Source organism: Ambystoma mexicanum, chromosome 3p (assembly GCF_040938575.1).
Source record: "Ambystoma mexicanum isolate Mex_15411 chromosome 3p, UKY_AmexF1_1, whole genome shotgun sequence".
Lineage (NCBI taxonomy): Eukaryota > Metazoa > Chordata > Amphibia > Caudata > Ambystomatidae > Ambystoma > Ambystoma mexicanum.
This window is the reverse complement of record NC_090925.1, coordinates 1,198,211,175-1,198,236,339: the sequence shown is the minus strand read 5'-3', so window position 1 is coordinate 1,198,236,339 and position 25,165 is coordinate 1,198,211,175. Positions and strand designations below refer to the sequence as shown.

Below are 25,165 nucleotides of genomic sequence, written 5' to 3'. Positions count from 1 at the left end.
GCATAGCATTTGCAGCCACTAACACATTTGTAATGGTCATGCGTGTCCATTATTGCACTCTGCTTTGCTCCAATTTTCGTAAGGTCATTGAAGAGATGTTAATGACTGAAATGCAATCTATCAAGCAGAAATGCAGCTCTCGGGGTACTAAACAAATGACGCAGTTTAATTTTCATTCAGAACAATTTCAAGTGAACTATAATTCTTTGACATTTTATACATTAACTGAATAGTACATAGCCATGGCCCTTACACAGTACATAATCTGTCAGGATGTGAACACACTTTAAAATAGATAGTGAGGACTTTTATAGTGACCCACACACATCTGCTTATGCCACCTGTCAGATATTACACTACCGTGCTCTTGAATAGACTCCATTTGTACAGTATCATTTCCACATGTTACAACATATCTGTACCCTAGCATCAGGGGAGAATGAACCCAAGTATTGAGAAAGAGATGGAACAAGTTTACCATGCAGTGTAAGGGTTAGTGTGCCCCCCACCTAAACGTAAAAACCTAAACGTAAAAAAGGACATACATTGTCTGACTTTCTAGAGGAAGTCGACCTGTCTTCAGTTTTGCTCGACTACATGGCCAATGAACTCTCACTGGTGTGCAATATCCTTATATGGTAGGAGCTACTTTATCCTGTGTATAATGTCAATTACGTTTACTGGAGGCAATAAAAGTCAGCAGACATCTGAGGGAGTAGGTTCTAGTAAATGTCATCAGAATTTTGGACCATACTGGGTTTTATAATGTGTTATGCGTTTCTATTTTACATATAAAATATATCAAGTCAGTTATTTCAGGGGTTACTACAATAAGGAATTAAGTAGCATTATATAACTTACATCAATGTACGGTTTTAGAATTGCTGCTGTTGTGCATAACCAAAATCAATTGTGAGTTGAAGTGCCCATATGTTAGTATGTTATGTTATCTTAGTAATACTTTTAGAGCGCACGGTCACCCAGGGGTATCTTGACGCTGAGGAAAGGAGGCTATAGCCGAAGCTCAGACACAGCTCACCCTAGAATAAGTGTGTTTTAACAGCCTTTCTAAAGGCTAGATAATTATATGCAGCATATGCAGCAGTGAAAGCAGCAACATGAAATGAATTGCTGCTCTTTGGTAAATGGAAGAATCCTTGCACATCAGCGAGGCAACACCAAGTGGCTCATGAAGCCCACCATGAACCATTGATCGTAAATATTTGCCCGCATTCTTAAAAGATCCACAACAATGAAGCCTTAATTTGTTTAACTTGTGTAATGCGAATGGTTGCTTAAATTTACAAAGAGATTGTTCTCTATTGATGCCAAATAAAACCATCTTACCTGGAGAATGCTGAACCCAGATCGGATAATTATATCTTCTATTTCCTCTGCTTTGTTAATGGCATCTGGTTTAATTAGAGCCAGGGTCCTTTCAACATAAATTTGAGGATCAGACATGCACACTTCCATATTTTCCATGGTGGTTTATTACCTATAACATGATTGATAAATAGTTTATACAAAGTAGAACATGTGGTCGATTTCAGATGCCAAATGATTTAACCATATCATTCTATATAATAAAAGGCCAGATGTATGTTTGTCTGAAGCCGTCCTGCCCGCTTTACTTGTTATCACAATTAGAGGGAGCTGTTGCCTTACGTATAGAACAATAAGACTTCAAGTTCATCTTCCAGGAAAACAAAATGCGTATTTCAACAATGATAACATACAATTAACAGCAGAAAAGGACCAAGACAGGGATAAAACTTTAACAGCATAATTCTAGTTGCACACACCAAGAAAATATAGACATAAAAAACATATAGACAGAAATTCATTTGATTAACCACTATTTCTCTAACAAAATAAATAACTTTTTTAATGTACTCATGTAGTATGTAATTATTCATTGCAATATTTCTTGGTATTTATTATATCAATAATATTCTGTATGTACGTTTTAAACTGTATTTGACTTCAATTTACTTTATTTTACGATCTCAGGTCTATTTCGAATCATGCTGCATGTGAATTGTACTACTCAGACATCCCTCAGCATTATATATTTGAGGCCAAAACCCATAAGTGAAATCCAAGATAATGTGGAGCAGATAGAACAATTGGGCGTATGTACCATGTTGAACTTTCAACTAATTATGTGAGATTTTGTTTGATGTTACTACTCCTTCACGTAAAAGGAGCAAGATCCTTTACAAAAATGTGCTTTTCTATTAACCTAAATTATGTTAAAATACACCACATTATATATTTACACTTTGAAAATATCTTCCTTTATGCACATTAGCCCGTGAACACAGGCTTAGCCACTAGTGCTGATATAATATTGTATTCCCCCAATAAAACAAGTCTTAAAGAATGGCTACAGCTACTCTTAACTGGTTTGGCACAACTTGCAAAATTGAAATACATACGGATTTAAAAGATATCTTTTGAAGAATGTCATGTATACCTATCTTTTACAGCAAAAAAGCATCAGACAGGTTTTAGAGATAAAAGGTGCGAGAATTCGATTGAAAGAGTAGATCGTATGTGTCTTCTATGTGGTGAGAACATCATTGAGTCCCTACAACACATAATGATTTATTGTGAATGTCTAAATACACTTTACAATTGTATAAAATCGCATGATAATGGCATGGATTGTGACAATAAGTAAAAAATGTGGCATATGTTCATGGAAGGTAATGATATATATTGTATATATTTTATGGGTACATTTTATTGGAAATGTAGTGACATTTTAGAAAAATCATAAGGAATATTTTGATTTAAATTTTAGATCTGTAATTTTAAAACCCGACTTTTTTAAATGTAAGCAGAGAAATGCTTTATTTTTAGGATGCAAAGTACTTATGAGATAGATGAACTCTATTATATGAATTTTGTAAATTGTCATTGATAAGTGCTATGACGATTAATTGGTGGTTTTATGTGAATCAAATGATGTGATGTATAAGAATATACGAAGCCTTGATGGCTGTGAGTAGATTAACTAAATAAATAAATATTTACACTTTGAAATGTCTTCCTTTATGCACATTAGCCCATGTACACAGGCTTTGCACTAGTGTTGATATAATAAAACAAGTCTAAAAGAATCACTACATCTAGTCCTAACTGGTTTGGCACAACTGGTAGAATTGAAATACATATGTATTTAAAAGATATCGTTTGAAGGAGATGTCATGAATACCTATCTTGTATTTTACAGCAAAAAAGCATTAGATAGCATCTAAGACCCACATTAATTTTGTGGCAAGGCCAGTTACATTCTGTTTATTTATTTTTGATGTTTTATAACACTACATATAACGGTTGAACACAGCATTAACAACAATTCCAATTCGTTGTATGAACACAATTTTCATGAACTGCTAAAACGTTTTTTTCTTTTTTATTTCTAATGCCATATTTAGTCTTAGCTCAGTGTGAGCCTAGATCTAATGCTACATGTGTGGAGTGGAGGCGATGTGACCGGTGGAAAGATACATATCCACCAGTGCTTTGCTCTGGTCTAAATCTTTTCACACTCATGAGGCCCAGGTTTGGTGGCTCATGTCACAATGGGAAAGGAGCAATACCTGTGGTTGGCCTTTGCTGTTGTCATTCAGATGTCACAGTGTGACAGCTGGATGCAGCATGCGGAACATGAAGACGTTTTGCTTGGGAAGAATGTCCCTCTCCCTAGCAAAGGGTTCGCATTGTTTTCATTTTTAAAGGACCTCCTGGGTCCTTAGACATAGAACAATATAAAAAATCAAAAACTTGGCTGGGGTCCAACACTGCCCTTGTCTCGCTTGCATAAGGACCAAAGTGATTTTAGAAGTATAGTTTGCCATTTATTTTATATTTGCTAATGTGAAAAGAAATACTATTGGCACACAAGCCAAACATTACATAAATGAAAATCAGCACTTTAGTGGATCTAATTGCAATAGGAATTCCGCTTAAGTGCCATCTTCTGGTATATATTTATTCTTTCACTTGCAAGTGAAGTTAGGGCAAATGTATCCTTAACAGATAACCTACCCATTCACTGGTCAGACCATTCTGTTCAGTTATTTACCCTGACTACCTCCTACAGGAATAACCAATAGCCCAAAGACAATCCTGCCATGTTAACGCAGAATCGTAAAGATCTAGACAAAATCCTTGCACTAGAAATCAGGGAATTGTTAGCCTCAATTGATATTACTCTACCCAGTGAGGTTTTTATCACTGCTGGGACTGGGGTTATGGAAACCTTATGTACTAACTTTGCAGAAGAGTCTCAAAACCCTGGTTTACGCAGAACGTAGTCCCTTTACGAAAATGAATTAGTCTTACAGAACGTAAATGGCAAGAGAACCAAACGCTGGAGAACATCAGTAGTGCAAAAATGGCACTGACCAATTACAAAAAAGCGATTTTCAAAGCCAAAAGTCAATTTGTAAATAAAGAAATTCTCCATTGTATCTAAGTTTTGCCACCCCACCTGTAAGGGCTCTTCTATTACACCATCTCTGGCACAAACTAATGTTTTCAACACATTTTTAGGAGAAAATTGTACGCATCAAGAGTAATGTATTAGCTAAAATTCAGACTCCAGCTCTAAACTTTCCAGAAAAGACAATTAATCAGCCCCTTTTGGGACAGAAACAACCTAGGGACGTAGACACTAGGAAGTGGTTGGATTTTCATCCCGTATCAGAGGATCATATATGTTCATTGATTAAAGCTTTGAAACCTACTAATGACTCTCTTTTTCCTCTGCCTGCACTAGTAGCCAAACATATGGCTGAGGAAATTCAACCATTTCTAACGACATTTGTTAATAAATCCCTAAATAAGGGCTCAGTGCGCCAGACGTTGAAACACACAATTCTAACACTGTATTAAAAAAAAATCTAATTCAGATCCTCTGGTTCTTCAGAACTATCGACTAATTGCTGGACTCCCTTGGTCGGGTAAAGTCCTAGAGAAAGTGGTTAGGCATTTGTGGAAGAGGAATCGTTCCTTGACCGTTTTCAGTCTGGTTTTCGCCCCAGGCCCGGCACTGAGACAGCTTTGTTGGCAGTCCAAGACAAGCTTTTGAAGGTCACTGACCAGGGTGAACTTTCTGGCAGAGTATCAGAACATGCTATCAGGTGGTTTAAATCATTCCTGGAGAATCACCAACAACATGTCAGACTTGGAGGCTTCACCTCAGATCCCATTATTATGGGATGTGGTGTGCCATAAGGGTCCTCACGATCGCCACTTCTTTTTAATGTATATCTTCTGCCACTGATGGAGATCTTAAGGCGTCACAGGATGAATTATCAGTCCTATGCTGATGACACCCAGATCATCATCAAAATTGGTAATTTTGAAGAAACCCTCTCCAGGGTCAGTCACTGCTTACAAGAGATCAGTGAGTGGATGTCATCTAGCCAGCTCCAATTGAATGGATCTAAAACAGAGGTTATTTTCTTCGGGCCTAAACACCTACTCACAGCCTTTAAAGAACAGCCAGTTCCTAATCTTTTAGGTGTAGGACTGAGCTTTGCCTCCAAAGTAAAGAATTTCGGATGTATCTGGCAGGACAACCTGGGCTGTGAAGGTATGGTTGGAGCTAAGGTACAGGCAGTCTTTTACTCACTGAGATTACTTCGGCAGGTCCTAACATACATTCCAGAAGATCATGCATTGGTGGTGGGGGTCCTGACTAATGCCCATCTGCACTACTGTAATAGTCTACTGATGGGCATTCCAGTAAAACAACTTTATAGGCTTCAAAAGGCCCAGAATGCAGTAGTTAGACTGGTCTGTAGATTGAGCAAAACAGCCCATATATCTCCCTCCCGCCGAGCACTACACTGGCTGGCTGGCTGTGGAAGAGCGTATCAACTTTAAAGTAGCATGCCTCATATTTAAATGCTTGAATGGATTAGCACTGGATTATTTGAGGGACAAGATTAGCCGCTATCAGCCTTCTAGGTGCTTACAATCACAGGACCAATTACTTCTGTGTATTCCCCCATCTGCCTGTGTAACAAGGGCCGATGAAGATTTGCCAGCTTTGTCCCAAGGTTCTGCAACAGCATTCCTAGAGAGATCAGGTACTTGGATACTCTCTACCAGTTTCATAGGGCAGTAATAACATTCCTGTTTAGATAGCCGTTTACCATCATGTCTGATATGAATTCTGCTTCAAATGTGACGGTGGCCAAAATCTGTTTGCTCTATTGTTCTTTTACATTTCCAGGTGTGCCACTATACGGTTTGGTTAGTAAGGAGCGCGATATAAATACTCAAATCAAAGGCGGGAGTAATAGGAATGCCAGAGAGAGAGAGAGAGAGAGATTACTTCCGCTAGAGTCCAGTTATCGCGCCCGCTTCCTTCAGACAGCTTTTCTTTCAAGACACATGTGCAAGTGTGCCAATAACTCTGTTTTCATAGTGAAGGGGCAAGGAGCATGAAGAGAGGAAAGATGCGCAGGGAAGCCACCTTCTTTGTAGATAAAAAATAAAAAAAAATAAAAAGATTAGTCACTTGCAGGTACTAGCCTTCAATTTGGGAAAACAGTATGTTCTCTCAATGCACGTCTAGGAGATGTGATGAAAGCCTCTACCTGACTAAAGCCACCCATGAGGTGACGCTGGGCCCAGAGAAAGTGCCAGGAGGAGACCCTGGCATACTCCACCATGCCCCAGCCTTTTGGCAGTGGCCAAAGCCCCTAACGTTGAGCAGGAGCATGCAGTGTATGGGTATCATACAGAAACAGTGAGGCAGCGTGAGGAGATTTACATATGCAAAGAGCCCCGGCAGCCTTCGCTGCTGCTCCGCCTTGGGCTGCTTCTTCTCCTTGTGCGAAAAGACATCCTACCTCTCCTGTCATCTCTCCATGTGGGTTTCTGCGTCCTCTCTACTGTCCTTTTATTTTTACATATGCATTGTCATTGCCAGTTGATATGGCATCATTCATTTTGGGTAAGGTTGACAGTTGTGGTATGGCTTCTGTCTTTATGTTTGTGTCCTTAATTTTGTTAATTTTGATGCATTTCTCCATGTGCTCCACTTCTTTAGCTACTCTCAGAACAGTATCTAAAGGAAGGCCATCTTCCGACCATCATTTTTTTCTGACTTTCACACTGTTACATCAATTGATCCTTGAGGCGTTCATCCAAGTGGTTGTTGAAATTGTATGTTCTGACTAATTTCCTCAGGCTTGTAATGTACGGCTCCACACTTTCACTTGTAGCATTCTAGTATTGAACTCACCTTTTTTTCATAGTGTTTACTTACATTTTTGACAGCCCTTTCGTATTCATTGAGGTCTTCAGCTTCATTTCCTGAAAGATCCAGTAAATCTTCAAACTTCTCCTGTCCAGCAGGGCTTAGGCAATGTAATAGGAAGGATTTTCTCCTATCAACGCTATAGTTGGTACCACAAATCATGCTGGGGTAATGCTCAAATGACTTTATCCATCTCTTACAGGGTATTGCAGCTTTGCCTATTTCTGGTAAAAAGAAAGCTGGTGAGGGAACGCTACTGGATGCCATTGTCGTGGTGGAGCGTAGTGTAGGAGGTTGAGTAGTAAAATGGAGTGGTGGTGCAGAAATAGATGATTATATATACAGTCGCAGTCTGACCTATACTTGCTCTCAAAGGCGCAGGTTGTCTGAAGGTGCTTAAAAATGCAGTTTAAATATGTTTATATCGGGAATTGTTGAAAGGTGGTGTTGAACTATTTCTTGAGGAGGATATAGTAGTGGAGCCACGGTAGTTTTCTTTGCAGTATTGCAGTATTGGAGTATTGGAGTTTGTGTGTCCTTATACACCATGTAATATGGTAAGAATCGTTGAGCTTCCTCTTTTGCAGTGTTGGAGTGTGTGGTCTTCTACACCATACAATATGGTAAAAATTGTTGAATTTCTTCTATTGCAGTATTGGAGTGTGCAGCCTTATACACTGTGTAATACAGTAACAATTACTATGCTTCCTGGGCTCTGTGGCTTTGTGAGAGGGATTGATGCACGGAAGTTGCTCAACTGGTTATTTTGTCGTCGGTGCAGTAGTGCAGTCGAGTGAGTCTGCGTGGGGCATCTGCGGGGCTCAGGGGAATCTTCCCATCCTCATCACCATTGTAGTGTATGGGTATCATAAAGAAACACAGAGGCACTGTGAGGAGATTTACTCAGGATTTATTTAGGTTATTTATATAGGCAAAGAGCCCCGCCAGCCTTCGCCCCCCCCCTATGCGTCCTCTTCTCCAACCGTCGCCGCGTCCTCACTCTCATCAGCAAACACCCAGCACGCAGACCGCGAGGTAGGGCTGGCAGGCGCCATCTCCTGCAGATGACACGAGAAGGCCGGCAGGTGCCATACTACAACACATTACCCAGTCTCTTTACGGGGTGTTCCAAAAGTATGGGCAATATATACAAAACACAACCACCTCGGTTTTACAGCCATGTCCAAAGGATGTTTCCATAGAGCAGTGGCAGGGACCCCTATCTCCCAACTCCCAAAAGTTATTTTTGCATGCTGTTCACAAACCCTAAAAGGACAGCAGTAGCACCACCAGTGAGGAAAATCTTGTCCACAAAGGTATGATCACATCAGAAAAACTAGAAACTGAGAACTACAGTAGGAATACTGTTCCAGACATTTAAACAGCTTGCAAGGCAACCACTCACCAAGAGATTGATTTGCATATGTGACTCAGGAATAACATGGCCCTCATTACAAGTTTGCCAGTCCGGGATAAATGAAGGTAAAAGTGGTGGTAATATTGTCACCAGCACTTTTCCCTGACTGGGAAAATACAGGTTTGCTGGTGGGGGTTGATTTACCAAGAGCTGGAGGTAAATGAGACCCACACCGCCAGAAAACAACCATTATTTCTGACACGGTATTGCTGTTGCTGGAAATACCGGTAATCCCCTCCATAAAGTTGTATGGGACTCCATGGAATGGGGATTTACCATCCTTTTTCAGCCACCTCTAAAATCCTGGTCATTTTGGGATATAAGGCAGCAGAAACATTAAGTCAGTTTGCCTCTTTCCTGCTGGAATTACGGACCGCATACCAGCAAACTTGTAATGAGGGCCCATGTGTCAACACCGGACACAGAGGTTCTGCTGCAGCAGCCCTGCTACCAGTGTCAATGAAAGGGGATTCCAAAATGGCAGCTGGCCCTTATGGAGGCTCCCACACCTAGTCTCAACGTTGGGCCACACAGGCAGCAGAGAAGCCAAAAACAATTAATGCTTATGAATCCAAGTACACGCCTGAAATAGATTAACACCTGTATGCAGAAAGTGATGGTGACTGCCACAGGCAGGGCCAGCCTGCTATACAAGCCTGGAGCTAGCTCAAATAAATGTGGATGTTTGGAGGTGGAGGAGAAGCTTTAGAGAGAGTTGGAGGTGAAAACATGAGATTTAGATGTATCAGGAGGAAGGATGCTGGAAAGAATCAGCTAGATGGCAGACGAGAAAGAATGAATTGGTGGAGAGTAAGTAGGCAGCAAGGAGTCACTTCAGAAGGGGCAAGGTGCTTGGAGGAAGTCAGGATGTAAAAGGGGTACCAAGAAGGCTGGAGGTGACATTTAGAAAGAGAAGATAGGTAGGAAAAGTGCCCATGAGGAGGCTGAAGCAGATATTTAGGGAGAGGCGGAAGCGTGTGGTCAAGAGGAGGTTAAAAGTGACATTAGAGTGGAGGTGTATGACTGTGGTAAGGAGGAAGTTGGATAGGAGTTGAAGATGTGGAAAGGAGTACCAGAGAGAAGATCAGTAGAAGACCAAAGGAAAGGGAGAGAGGAACCAACATAACGTAAGACTGAGGGTTGTGAGTGGAGATGGGGCGAAGGTATGAGAGTAAAAAATATAAATAAAAAAGGAGAGGAGAGGACAAGAGATGCAGGAAAGGTCCTCTTAGGGACAAGACTGTTGTGATCCATGGATGTTGTGACAAGGATTGGGTGTTTTGGCCTAGAGTGAGCACCTGCAGACCGGGAGTTGGAGAAGGCACCATGACCAAACTGGTACAGAATCTTTGGCGGTTAGTCTCTTGGTAGATGTTTGCGGACCTATTCCAGTATTACCCAGCCCTAAAACCTTCGTCACCATCAAGGCCTAGCTCATTTGGGGTACGAGACACGGCTAATGGGTCTCCAAGGATTCAAGGACGAGAAGTACAAGATGACTCTACAGAATGAAGAGCCAAGAAAGGAGTGTGAGTCTGCCAGTGACCGAGACGTGAGGATAGATACTTGAAAGGGATACCTGGACTGAAGACTGCGATACCCAGAGACGTTGTTTGAAACACAAGGTGACGACATTCTGTTCTGGTAGTTGGCCCACTGAGGAAATAGTCACTAATAAATCTGTTCTCTTTTAAACCGTAACTTCTGTGTCCACCTGATATTGATTGTACTTGTATGTGTGGTAGATGGTAACTGAAGTGGGATGCATGAGGGTCGACCTAGAAGTCCCACCAACTTCACTGCTGAAGGTTGTTAGGGCCATTAAGAGGGCTAAACTGTAATTAAAGCAACATACAAGTTCATAAGGCTTCAACCTGTGTAGAGTATAGTATGTAGGTACTCCCACTAGGGGCCCCCGGTCTTAACTGGTATAATGGTCCAACTCCCCAGCAGAACATAAAAGCAGATAGCAGAAAAGTAAGGAAAAGCTGAGAAGATTGGCCCAGATGTCGGGACTCAAGTGATGGATGAGGATGTAGGCTAGTGAAGATGCTACTTTTCAAATACAGAGAAGACTTATGAATAGTAGAATGAGGGGAATCAATAGCTCAACTTGTATGTGCTATCTTAAAGACAGGAAACACAAGATGCCCTGGACATGCATAAGCTGGGTGTCATGAATTGGATTCTGCCTCGTAGGGGAAAAATGGACCACTCAGCCCTCACACTTCTACAAACCAAAACTCAACGCAATCATACAAGGTAAAAAAATGGACTCTCAAGAGATATACCTCCTTTGCCTTTTGTGGTAACGGGGGCCGAGCGAAGGGTATACTCTTAAGAGGGGTATGTAGGTGCAGTGGCGTCGCCAGGAATCAAATTTAGGAGGGGCACAGAGGGGGCCAAAGACAAAAGTAGGGGGGCACAAACAAAAGTAGGGGGAGAACATGGTCACTGCTCGTCTTGGGTAGGGGAGGCACAAGGGGGGCAAAGGGTTTCACAGGGGGGGCACCAGCCCCCCCCAGCCCTCCCTCTAGCGACGCCACTTTGTAGGTCAACCAGTGGTGATCAGGCTCAGTCGGGCACGTAGGATCGTGGGGGCCCTGACAGCAAGCGGGAGTCGAAGAAGGTTGCATGAAGATGATCTGTGCGGTCGAACAGCGATGGTTCAAGTGATGCAGGTCGGGGCAGTCCCATGCTGAGACAGGCTTTGGCCACTGGGAGAGGTCAGCGAGTGATGCTGAATGTTTGGCCCTGGTCCAAAGCACCAGTCACTCAAGAAGTTCCTTGGGAGTTGTTAGGGGACAGATCTTCCTTCTGTCTTGGATGGCTCCTTCTTCACCGCTGGCATAGGGCTTTGAACAGTGCAACTGTCCCAAAGGATGTCCAGGTGAGAATGTTCAGAAAGTCTCTTCGCCTTATAGGATTCTTGAGGAACTGAGGGAATTCTGCTGAATGGGTGCAAGACTTCTTCTTTTAAGGGCACAAGTCCTGAGGCGATCGGTCCAAAGCTAACCTGCTTTGGGGGACCAATCCCTGTTGATCTTCAACCCAAAGTGCTTTGCTTTAGCGGAAGTGGAGGAGAAAGGAAAGGGAAAGAGAGACAGTGAGAAACAAGGTGGTGGAAGGTTTCTTCCAGTGTCCAGAGCACTCCTGTCCATCCTACTCCCGCCCCTTTGAAAACGAAGACATTTGGATATGCAGCACCCTGGTGTGAGGCTACCCCTCCTGAATGGGTGTGCTCCTTGGATACCTGGGTCCAGGACAGCTGCCTGCTGTCTGGCTGTCTCTGAGGAAGGGGGTTACCAGCACGCACCCCCAAAGAGAATCAATGATAGGCTGGGTCCACAGGGTTTCTGTCCTGTCTGACCCAAATACACATTCTCTTCCAAAGCAAAGTTGACTCTCAGGGGCAGACACATGAGCAATATGAATTGGGATGTGGCGGCCATGATCATAAGTATCGCCATGCACGATGCCCTAACATGGGGTACTCATGATCATTGTAGGTTGAGTACAGGTGGCATATCTTAAATGTCGCCCCTGTGCTGCAGCGACTGCTGTCGCTCTGGTTGTCAAGTGGGCATTTCGTGACCTTTGAACCTGCTCTGAGCATCAAGCACAGCGGGTGCTGTGCATCAGGCTACTGATGTAACGGGGCACAAGTGCACTATGCTTTTGGCATGGAGATGCGACAAAGGGGGATCTGGTTAGCAGATTACCCCTTTGGAGAAGGAATCCACTGCATCATTTTATGTATTAATACAAATAGAAAAGGCCAGGGCTTTGCTCCCGTGCCAGATGACAGTTCCTCACAGTGGGATGGAAGACCCAGGAAGCCACAGTCCAATGTGTGCAGGCCACCAGAGAACATATAGGTTTAGTGAGAGATCTAGTGCATCAACAGCTACAAGAAAGTCAAGACAAGCAAAGTTGATTGCACAACCAACAGGCTCACTTGAGGAAGTTCCACGTAGAAGAGCAAATGCTGGTGTTCCCGCCCACATCCAAGAACAAGCTCCAGTTGTGATGGCATGGGCCCTATCGAGCCAAATTACTGCGTGCAACCAGGAGACCACCAGAGTATCTCACAAGTCTTCCGGCTCAAAGCCTGTAAGTAGCCTGAAGATCCCATCCTGATGACCCGCACAGAACATTATACAGAATCCAATCCAGCCATCAGTCAAAGGAAGATCATTCCAGAGAACCTGAAGTATTATCACACAAACGACTTGCAGGACTATTTGAAGATGTGTTTGTAGACAAACTGAGACATGTCAGTGGCTTTTTCTTCCGCATTGAAACACTGCAAGAAAAATCCATACGGATCAGTTCCATGGTTTACCCCAGGCCTGACACCACGCGGACCAATCGAGGTCAAATGGGTACTGGAGCGTGGAGTCTTTGAACCATCTCAAAGCCACTAGTAATCACTGAGAGTCCCGGTTGCTATGCTAGACAGATCATGGATGTTCTGTATAGACCAGTGAGATTCTATGGGCCTCATTACACGGATGGCGGTAAGGGTTTACCGGTACCGGCATTTTACCGGTACCGGTAAATCCTTACCGCCTTACTACGAGGTCCCTTTGCGGGTTGGGGAATTTAACGCCTGCTTTTTGCACTTATCAACAGAGGCCACAACTCTTGCAAAAATACTCAAAAGATCCAAGATCACTTGAACTAACATGACATAGGAGGCTCTTACAGTGATAAGGAACTTACTTTGCCATCAACAACTTCTCATAATGTGGCATTGAGACAGACCTTCATTCTCCAGACAGATGCCTCTAGTTTAGGCTTGGTGCAGTTCCTCACCAACATGGAACATGTGTGAACATCCCTTTCTCCACATAAGCCCTCTAATTTTGTTAAAGAAAGAATCTATGCTCTAATGGAGCAATAGTGCCTGGCAATACAAATAGGTCAGGGAGGAATCAATATTTCAGCTTAGTTGGTGCTTATTTACCATAATCACTCACCATGCCCACTTACCTGGCTTGGCAGAAATACAGACCCAAATGCCTCAGTTCCTAAATGTTTCCTTGTCATACAACATTACCAATTCAATACAGTCCATAGAGAAGGGTGCTAACCTTAGGAAACACCCAGTGTACAATCAAGGTAGGAGCATTGAGGAAGAGGTGAATATGTTAGTACGCGCTCGGGGCCCAACACAAACCACGTGGCGTCAAGAACAATGGAGGCACCCACCTTACCCCCCATCGGCCAGCTAAGCCGTCTTGGGTTTGATGTTCTACCTGGTTGCGTTTTTCCACCAGCTGGAGCCAACGAGCGCCCCTATTTGTATGTGTTTGTTTTTTAGGTCTGTTTGTGTTTTGTTTCACTGTGCGCTGTCCATGTCCCCACTTTGCATCTGGGCCGCTGTCTTTTTATGGGCTTTGGAGTTTCAGTAATCGCCTCCGTGTGCGCTTGTTGCACATCCACCATTCCGCAGCTGTGATAGGCTCCTCTGTGCTTCTTCTCCGCCAATCCGGGGAGCTGGCAGGCGATCGCCGACCTCCACACAAGGCCACAACTAAGGCCCCTGGATGGCCCTGCCCAGCGTTGGAAGGCGCCCCTCCATGCCACCGTACCTCCTATCCACCCACTCAGCACTGCTCACAGAATAAACTAACTGCTTCCCTGCATTCAAGACTTTGAACAATGTGCCTCCACCCTGCCCCGGTAAGCACACAAGATCAACTGCCTTGGGCAAAATCTCACTGACCAGGATGCCTATTGACTTTTGCCTCCCTTGGCTCATAGCCTCCCTACTGTGTCCTCCTCCAACTTGCAATGGTTACTTACTGTACATCTCATCTTTAACCCATTTCTGCTGCCTACTTGTGCCCAACCCTTTTCAAAGCTGCACTGCCGCTCTTTGGCAAAGTCAAATCTAGGTGTGCTTTTCTAAACTGTGACATCCTCCATTTTGTGCTGTTTCAGTGTTTTTTTGGCAACGTCAAATAAAGGGATGCTTTTTAAGTTACCCACTACCTCTGGCTTCGAGGCCGCCTGGTGTGTTACCTTGTGCCTGTGCAGTATCTACTTGTGTTCCTCACTCCCCTCTCTACCTTCCTCTATGGCTCTCTCCATCTCTACTATCTACTCTAATTGCTATTTTATCACCAATCCCCATCTCACTAAGTCTGGAAGAAAAAAGTTCAAATAATACCTCCTTTCTGGCAATCTCGTATTGCCTATCGCAGACACCTATGTCAGTGCTGCTTCCAGACAGATTGACACTGATATCCTCTTTTTTGTCCCCTCTCCAGGCCTATGGTCTCCACATCCGATTTCCACGCTCTCGCCTTCTTCTTCCTCACCATTAATGGTGGCACTAGATAGGAAGTTCTCTTGGCTGGCTTCTCATGCTTGAGGTGCATCATAAATGTCTATTATAATGGCACCATCATGGCTCAGGGTTCTCAACTCAATCTCCTCCTCTTTGACCGGCGCCTGCCGTCTCTCATCAACTTCCTTCCTGCTCCTGCTATCCCTCCTTCCCCTCTCTCAGCACCTCCATTACCACCTCCGACAGGTGTACAACTCCCCTGTAACCCTGCTCGGAAAATCTTTAAGGGTGGTGACCGGCTTCACTTAGCCACACTTAATGCTCGTTCCGCTGTCAAACATTCTTCCGATATTTGCCTCCTCCTTGAAGACTTTGATCTTGATGTCCTCATTCTCACCGGGATGTAGTTCAATGCCAGCTCAGTCACTGCTTTTGACTCCATTCTCGCTGATGGCTACAAGATCATCTTAAAACCCTGTTCCAACCATGCTGGCGGTTGAGTAGCCTTAATCTGCCCTGAGTGGGTCCCTTCTTCCCTCATACCCACCCAGCCCTATTCCTCCTTTGAAAGACTGGTCTGCAAGCTTGGCATCTCTCCCACTTCCTCTTTGACTATTGCCACTATCTACAGGCCCCTGGATCCTATCTCCTCTTTTCTTTCAGACTGGGCCAAATTCTCATCCTTTCCTATGACTTCCACCTCTAAACTCCTCCTTCTGGGTGACTTTAACATCCACCTGGATTCTTCAGTCGCAGCCTCCACTATCTTCCATGACCTCTGCATCTCTATTCTCCCCTCCAGCCCTACCCACTCGGCTGGACCCACTCTCAATGCCTTCATCCATAATGATTTCTTGCTCTCTACCCCTCTCTCCACCCCGCTCTCCTGGTCTGACCACACACTCCTTTTCTCCCACCTGGGACCTCTCGGCCCGCTGACCGAACCTCCCTCAGCTCTGCCAGCCTCATTTGCGGACATCCATCCGACGAAACAAGTATCAGTTGCTGAATTTGCTTCCACCTTCACCCGCCCCTCCTCTAACTACTGACTCTACTATTGACTCTCAATCTAAATCTCGCTATCACTAACACTCTCGATATTCTTGCCCCGACATGAGGATCGATCTGAAACCTGCCACCAAGTTGGTACAACTCTGATCTAGCAGCCCTGAAATGCAAGTGCGGAGCTGCTGAATGGAAGTGGCAGACCTCAAGCTCATCCTCTGATAAACTGGCCTGTTGTCTTCTCCAAAGGCAATATTGTCTCTCCATTTGCTCCAAGGAGAGGGCTCACATCCAGGCATGCATCTCTGGAGCTTCTAACAACACGTCTGAACTCAAAATCTGCTGGGAACTAGCCAATCCAACTGCAGTCTCTACCTCACCTCTCCCCTCCCAAGCCCTCTGCATTACACTGCACTGCCCACACACTTCACTGCTAAAACTCAGGACATCCTGAGTTCGCTCTCTTCCTCTCTCCCCTTTACCCCACCCCCCTGACACCCTCGGCCCCTCCTTCTCTCTCATCCACTCTTTCCTCCTTCTCTCCTATTACATCATCGGACGAGGCCACTAGAGTTGTCCGCTCTATGAAGGTCTCTTTCCAACAGGTCTCCCACTGTTCTTCCAGAACTATTAAGGACAATATCGGCCTCCTTGGCCCTGCACTCACAGACTTTGGTAATCACTCTCTTGCCACTGAGTCTTTCCCCTCTTCCCTCAAGCACTCCCTTGTGCGCTCCCTCCTCAAAAAGCCTTCAGCCGACCCTTCATGTCCGGCTAACTACCGCCCCATCTCTCTCACTACCTTCCTTGGGAAACTTCTGGAGAAGTTGGTCTTCCCCCAACTGACCCAGCACACTGAGCTTGTTGGTGGCCTACACAACCATCAATCTGGATTCCGATTATCCAGGTGAAGAGAAACTGCTCTCCTGAACACCCATGAAGAATTGCTTGCATCTCTTGACTCCTACTCACCTTCTGTTCCCATTGTTCTCAATCTCTCCTCTGCTTTTGACACGGTTGACCACTCCATCCTCATAAAACGGCTCCATGATACCCTTGGTATCTCGGAATGGGCACTGAAATGCCAGACCTCCTTCCTCACTGACCGCCCCTCCCAGGTTATCCTGGGTTCTTTCTTCTCACCCCCTCATCTCCACTTGTGGCGTTCCCCAGGGCTCTAACCTTTCAAATTGTTGGCAGTTCAACATCTATCTCGCCCCTCTTGCTAACTTTATCTCCACTTTCTCCCTACACTTACAGTGTTATGCAGATGACACCCAACTCTTTTTCAGACCACCCTCAGCATCTCTTCTAACTTCCTCTGTCATTCTGATTGCTTGTCTGCCATTCAGTCTTGGTGTACCAACAATGATCTCTGGCTCAATGCCAGCAAGACTGAGATTCTTCCTATAGGGACTTCTGTTCCCTTTTATCTCCCTTCTCTCTGGCCACCCTCGATAGGCTCTCCCCCCTCTGGTTCCTCTGAAACCAGAAACCTGGGAGTTAACTTCAACTCCTCTCTCTCCTTCATCCATCACATCCTGGACCTTGCCAAGAAGCCCCATTTCCAACTCTTGCTCCTCAGGGTCACCCTCCCTTTCCTCTCCTTTTTTCAGAAGCTTAATGAGTCCGGGGCTCTGGTGCACTACAGGCTGGACTATTGTTAACAGCCTCTTTCTTAATCTACCTACTTCTCTCTGCCCCCTCCAGCTAATCCAGAATAGGGCTGCAAGACTTATCCTTGGCCTTAAGCCCAGGGACCATATCTTTCCAGCCCTAGAATCTCTCCACTGGCTCCCGGTAACTGTAAGGATCAAATTCAAATCCCTGTGCATCATCCATAAGGCTGTCTGGGCCGGGAGACCACACTATCTGCAACTCGCTCTCACCAAATACTCTCAGTCCAGATCCCTCCGATCCTTCGGCTCCAATTCTATGCTTGTCAAGTAGTTCTCTAAGCAGAGAGCGGGCGGCCGTTCCTCTTCCTCGGCTGGCGCCCTCCTCTGGAACAGCCTCCCCATTTCTCTGCACCTTGAGCCAGATCTCCTTAAGTTCTGCAAGCTCCTCAAGACTTTCCTCTTCTCCTCCTCCTTCCCTCTCGTCCTCCCGTGCTAAACTTCACAGTCACTGTGATTGTTGGCCTGGGCCCTTATCTGCCCTTTTGGGACCTGGCCTTTTTTGTCTGATTGGCCGCAACATCCGCAGTCCCCCTGCACTTGCCTTCAGGCACCACTTGTTTTACAGGCGTGCACACACTGTATGGGCTGGGACCCCTCTTGCATCAAGTGGTCACTGCCTGGCACTTACCCGTTGCCTTTGCAACTGGCTCTCTGGCACTTCACCACTCTATCTCTCTGCACTTGCATGATCCAAATGTTCACACAGCCTATAGGACTGCTTCAATATTTCTGTTCATCACCGTTATCATATTCCATTGCCCTGCTGTTCCCTTGCCCCGTGGACACTTTGAAACACAAATTCTTTATGTATAAGCACCAATTCTATGCCACAAGTTTGTCACTTTTGGTAAGAACAGGACACATGTCCCTTTAAGAGTAGTTCAAGTACATGAAATACATCCAAAACTCAAGCATGTCTGCAGTACAGCCATACCCAAAGGTTGTAACCACAACAGGGAGTCCCCTTCCCCAGCACAGTGCTTTTGCAGGCTGTTCATGAATCATGACAGGATATCAATGGTGCCACCAGGAAGAAAGTGTTGTAAACGCTCTACCCACAAAAATAACATTGTATCAGAAGCAAAAGAATCTGGGAAACACAGCCCACTATAAGGATACTGCTCTCCACATTTAAACAGGATGTTTTCAGATGGAGGTGCATGGTCAAAGTGATCGTAAGTATCGTCTGAGAAAGATCAACTAATAAGGAATCAGGACCTCGGCAGTGACGTATTGACTGTGTGCCTCTTGGACAGCAGCAGTGCTCATAAGTTTATTTTAACAGCTAAAATGTGACACGGCATAGCACACAGTAGTACATTTTTGCTTTTTACATAACATCAGCAGTTGTAGCATTAGGATCTTGCTTTTTGCCAGCATTGTGGCACATAACATTATATTGTTTGCATGCAGTGCACCTCACAGTGGGGACGCAGCACATTATTTTTTATGTAACACATTGCCCAACGTCTGACCACGACACACAGCACACTGCATGGCACCATACTGAGCACACGTTGCCTACACAACATGATTGCAGAAAATACATGGTTTATGGCACCACATTCCTGCATGCAACACATTTCATAGGCATCACACAGTGCATTGTCTAGCACACTTTCCCATAGTGAAGCTCAAGGCACCACATTTTCATAGCACGCATAATCACGTTTTCACCATCTGGCACAGCACACATACACAGCCCATCGCATTATATTCTCTCTCATGGCAAACATGTGCACCTTTTATTTTTGGTAGTTTTTAGAACACCTAGTATAGAACACATGGTACTGTATTATTTTGTCTTCGGCCCATAGAGGAATTAGGTATTATGAGCAAGAACTCTGCCATTTTTTGAGCAGGCCTCAGTTCGAAGCATTGAGCTGCTATTATAGTGTAGTAGGCGTAGTTGTTAGTTGGAAGCAATTGATTGACAGTTGTCAAGTCCTGCAAACAGACTGGTGGGGAGGGGTGTGAGACAGTTGCCAGTATCTTATTGCAAGGGAAGCGTTTCCCAAGGGATGGATGTTAGGTCCCAGACAGCAAATGCTGCCTCATCAGATAGGGAAAGAATACATAATGTTTGTGAAGGCCACAGTGATGTGTAGGATCAGTTCTCAGACATCTGCATTGTGAAATGGGTTGAACAATTTAGACAGACTTGCAAAAATTATGGTAAAGGAGCAGTTTCAACAGTGGACCTGTCATTTCTGTTCTAGGAAGACATTCATTGCAGGGTAACTGCAAGAAGATGGTGTACCAGGATTGGCATTATGTAGGGAGATAAGGAGGTACATATTGAGCATATGCACACGATGGGAATGAGAAATGAATAGAGGAGGTGTGTGCCATGCTGGTTCGTTGCTCATTGGTCCATCTCGGTGGGACGTTGCGGTCCAAATGGTCTGTGGTGGCATGGTGCAATTAGAATGAGGCCCTCTATCGAACTTCTTCCAAGAGATGGGATTGGTGCATTTTTTGCTGAGCAAGGAGCTGAGATCATGTTGAGTGGTTGGTGTTTTTTTTGTGATGAGATGGTAACTGCCAATAATTTTTGAACAATGTACATGATTGTTTAGGGCACTAGTGACAACCAGGCAATGATAATGTTAGGATGATGTTTTTATTACATTTCTTCTGTAATATTCGAATGTTTTGTTTGGGGCTATAAAATGTTTATCCTGCAGTGGGCGTGCTGAAGTTGGCTATGCTCACCGCGTCTTTCCGGCCATGATAAATTTGTATGTTTTTTCCAGCAACTGGTGCACTCCTTTTTTTAATTTTGTGGATTGCTTTTCCCTGCTTTGGACCGGTGTTGGCAGCGGCCCCAGCTCAAGAGATGCATGAACAAACATGCACCAAAAGACCTTTATTTTACTGATTCTCAAATGCGGTTGAGCAATACCATGTGTTAACACAGTGCTCCACTACAGCAGCTCCACTCGCAGAATCAGCTAAATGAGATTCCAAGAGGACTGCTGCCCTTCATAAAAGAGAAGGCCTCATCTCTATGCCAGAACGGGCATGGTGTTTTCCAAATTTCAGGATGCCTCAGGGCATATCTAATGAGAAGATATACAACTAAGGCTTTATTCACACCCTCTCCTATCTCACAACTTGGGCGTAGAAGTTGCAAAGGACAAAAGATTAGGATTCTTTGGAAAAGAGTTGTAGGGAAGGTGGACAGAAAGCATCACAGTAGCTACAAAGAGGAAATACATATGTCCTGGACACCTCCCATGAACAACTCTTTTCTAATTCAGTTATCAATTAGGTGGGGGCACCTTACCATTTCCAAGTGGTGTGCTTGCCTTTCCTTACAACAGGAATCAAAGGTTCTCACAACAGCTCCACGTGGAGTTCTGTCATTGGAAATTCTAAATCTGGAATGTGCTGGATAGCATCCAGACACAAACAAAATTGGGAATGTGGCCATGAAGTGAAATGGCCTCTTGAACCCTAAAGTTCCAGTAGTAACAATTGCATAGACCATGTGGCTCTGCAGCTAATGGTTTACATTGGAGAGGCATGTTGTCTCATCCTAGAAAACACGCAGTTCGTTCATGCACAATTGCCTTACTGAGTGATGGGCTGTGGAACAGTGGCCATTAAAACAATGTTGCTACACAGTGTTTTTTCAGCAGGAACATTAACAGTCTGGTATGTTACCAACATTTAAGAGAAGTTTATGTTACAGTGGTCTCAGCCCCAGACCACCCTCATAACACCTGTGACCGTGTGGTTAGAAATTAGGAAGCATCAGAAGTGATTTCTGTTTCCTCCGATATTTAGGTATGTCTTCAGTAGGTTTTTTTCCTACCTCTGCATCACAGAGTCAGCAGGGAAGCCACACACAATCACTGCTTAAATAATACTGATTCACACCTGGAAAAACATCTGAATGTGGTTAACTGGGGGTGGTACCTGGGAGCCACGTCTTTCGGAGAGCAGAGTGTGTATCCTAAGGTGTGCATGAGCTTTGGAAAGGGTTGGAGACAAGAACCGAAGGATATTGGGGTAGAGGAGGGGCAAGGAGGTTGTTAACCAAGGGAGGAGAGGAGCATGGAACTGGTGGACAGAGAGGAGGAACATAAAGGAGTGAAGTGGCAGTGGACAGAGATAAAGGAAGAGAGGAAGGAAAAGGAAGTACCATGGACAATGGAAGTGACATTAAGGGAAGAGGGAAGGAGTGTATTCAGGAGGAAGTTGAAGATAGCATCATGATAGAGGTGGGTAAGTGTGCCCAGGGGGAGATATTGAGGGAGAAGTCGGGGAGTGTGATCAGGAGGAGGTTGGAGGTGGTTTGAAGGCAAGGAGGAGTGCAAACATTGAGAGGAAGACCTCAGGATGAGGTAAGGGATATCAGAGATGGTTGAAGAAGACTGTAGTAATGTGTGAGCGGAATTGACATGCCATAAGATTGAGAGGTGTGAGTGGAATTGGAGTGGAGGTACAATCACATGGAAAATCATTGAGGAGGTGGGAGTGAAAGAGGTGAGAGAAGAGAAGGTGCAGGAAAGTTCCCCTTAGGCAATAGATCATTGTGACTCTTTGAGGAGGTGAGGATGGGTAGTTGGGGATTATTGTCAGAACCCTAAAACAGGGAGGTGCTGATGGCACCATGAACTGCTTCTATGCCCAATTATGATTATTGTGATAATCAATGTAGTCAACATATGTCAATGCTGCTACTTGCTTAGTGGGTGTGAAATGGCACACCTTTGCAAAGTGTCCGACTCTGCTGCATACTGAACACACTGTAAATCGCTACGCACTCTATCATTAGCCACGTGCAATTCGCTCGCTGATGCTGTAGCAAAAACCTTTCAAGGTGTGTAATTCCCTTGGACTTATGCTTACATTTATATTGTGCATCTGCACTGCCAGTCTTTTCATGTGCAGTGATACCATGTTCGTGTCTCCCTGCCTGGAACGTCTTTTATTGTGCTTTATTCTGGTTAAGGTCTCTTCTGCTGACTGAGCAATGGCAATAACTTTGTCCAATGACAACTCTTTCACATGAACTAGAATGTCCTGAATTGTACAAGGTCTGAAATAAACCATCATCGTGGATAGTTCTGTCTGTCTGGTTTCGCTATGGCATGTGCCATGTTTGGAGGCTCACAATGAACTCCTCCGAGGGTTCGTGTATGCTCTGTGCTCTAATGTAGAATCTGAAGGACAATGTAGATGTAGTCCTGGTTGGGAAATCACTGGATGATTCTGTATTTTGCCTCTTCAAAGATATCCATGCCATCATTTTCATCTTGGGGCGCAGATCTCTATGGTACGTGGAAATTCATTTGGCCCTCCAATACCAGTGCATTGATGAGCATGTTTCTTTGGGTGCTGCTACAAAGCTTAGGATACCTCATGTCTCCAAAGTAGGTCTGCAACACGCTACTGCCTTGGACGGATTTACCTAGTTCTGGGCCAGAGGACATTCAAACATCATTTTGAAATTGGCCCCGCGTGGCTCTACGCATCTTCACTCCCCCTCCCACCCCCGCCCCACCCTCACCCTGTTCTTGATAATAGGGTGCAAATGAATTGCCCTCGTTAGATCACCACCTCCTTGCGTGTATCAGGAACCTTTGTGAAATGGGTGGGCCTGCGATTTTTCCAACAACCAGGAGAAAACACTGAAACGACAGAGTGCCTCCTCATGCAAGTCTGCTTCTGACTGTAAATACAGTTTGAAGCACAAAATGCAGACTACGCGGGTCCGTTGAAGTCTAATAAAAAACAAAAGTCTGTGGGTGTGAGTTGTAGCAATATACAAGACCTGGTCTTATTGCACGAATACTATCCCTGCTTACCAGTACATGTAGTGGTCTTATTCGTGCAGAAACGAGACTTACGGCGAGTTGCTGAGATAGATATGGGTTAACATGCATCCTGCACAGATCCAGTGCCCTTGCATTGCTGTTGTCCATGATGTACTTTCTGGTGTGAAGTGGTTCGATATACAAGAACCCCTTCACACCAGAAAGAACATTAAATGCAATGCAACCGCAATGAAATAACCCTCCACCCCCACCAGGTGAAACACATGCGGTAGGAAACCACCCCCACACAGAGTGAACAAGTACAACACGCGGAAGAGCACCTTCACCTCCCAACAGTACAGAATGCTGCCAGCAACATTAGACGTTTCCCTCATATATGCAGAACATCTACCCCAGCAGAGTTCGGATTCTCCCCCACAAATAATAGGAATGGTAAACCACATGAGTTCATTACGAGAGGTCAGTTGGAAGCTTCCGTTTTAAAACGCTACGTCTCCTTTCACTCGTAATCAATTATCTATCGTTCCGCTTTCCCGTACCCCACGAAAAGCACTCACCCCCTCACAGTTCTCTGCCTCTGAAGCCTGTGCGACCTTTCACGATAACTGCAGTCCGCAACTTTTTTCCCCTTCGGCTGCGCGTCCGTTGCTAGGAAACAGAAGAAATGAAACTAAAGTCCTCGTACGGTGTCTGCTGTGTCCCATCTCACCAATAAAAAGCCAGCGCTTCGTAAAGGGCGGGGGAAGCTTTCCAACCCTACAACGACTGCACCGTGTGTTTTTGAAGGCGGCCATATTGAGTGTAGCGGAACCCCTTTAAGCTCTGTTCAATGAGATGCCATGCTTAAGGTAACCCACGCTTAGGTAACCTTGGTATTTGTATTACACTGTGGGTCGATCACACCTAATATCACTGATCCGATGATCCATTGTGCATTGCCAACACTCCCACGCCCGCTGTCCAAAAATGTAAAAGGCTTCAATTCCAGCTTGGAACCTTCAACTGAGCACATTGAGGACACATTGCATTAGTATCAGAAACACACACAGTTCACTTTGATTTACCTTTTGTAACAGTTTTTAATAGTGATGTAAATGTATTTGTCCCAGTGGAAAAGCTTCTCTGATTAGTTAACCAGACATGCCAACATTGTGGCGCCCCTTAGAGGGAGATTTCACAACAGAAATTGGGAGAATGCAGTTTTCCCATTGTTAAGGTCCAGCCCTCGGCGTGCGCGTGCGAGGGTTGGCGGGGTTAGGCTAGGCCGCACGGCCTGTGGCGCAGCTCCAGCGGGAGCTTCAATGAATCACACGCACAGGTGTGGATGGTCTGCCCCGGAGCTGCCTCCCGAGCGCGGGGGCGGGGCTTTTATTAGGCACGCCCTGCGTCACCGCGTAGCGGACGCAGGGCGGAACATAACATTCCTCCTTTATTATAAAACAAACAAACATAGCACTAACTTGCATCAACTGTGAGTTCAAACATCGGTTCACGCTCTTAACCAATAACTGCCCGGCCATTAGTGTCCGTGGTCCAGGTACCTTACACTACCACACATAGGGCCTCATTACGACCCTGGCGGAAAGTGACTGACCGGACCGCAACAGCGTAAATAGCGTTTCCGCCATTGCACGAAGGAGCAAAGTGCGGCTAATTACGACCCATCGGGCACGAGCATTACGCCATGGC

General features: G+C 44.9%; 1 protein-coding gene across 1 annotated transcript in view; it reads right to left on the bottom strand.

The window, feature by feature from the left end:
• NME5 (NME/NM23 family member 5) overlaps positions 1–24,155 on the bottom strand; it is a 239,097-nt gene extending 214,942 nt beyond the window's left edge. Inside the window, exons 1-2 of the mRNA XM_069650095.1 lie at positions 24,034–24,155; positions 1,348–1,498 (exon numbers count right to left, since the gene is read on the bottom strand). Coding sequence (XP_069506196.1) covers positions 1,348–1,485 — 138 coding nt within the window. The 5' untranslated portion in view covers positions 1,486–1,498; positions 24,034–24,155. The remainder of the gene's footprint in view (positions 1–1,347; positions 1,499–24,033) is intronic.
• Between the last annotated feature and the right edge of the window lie 1,010 nt (positions 24,156–25,165).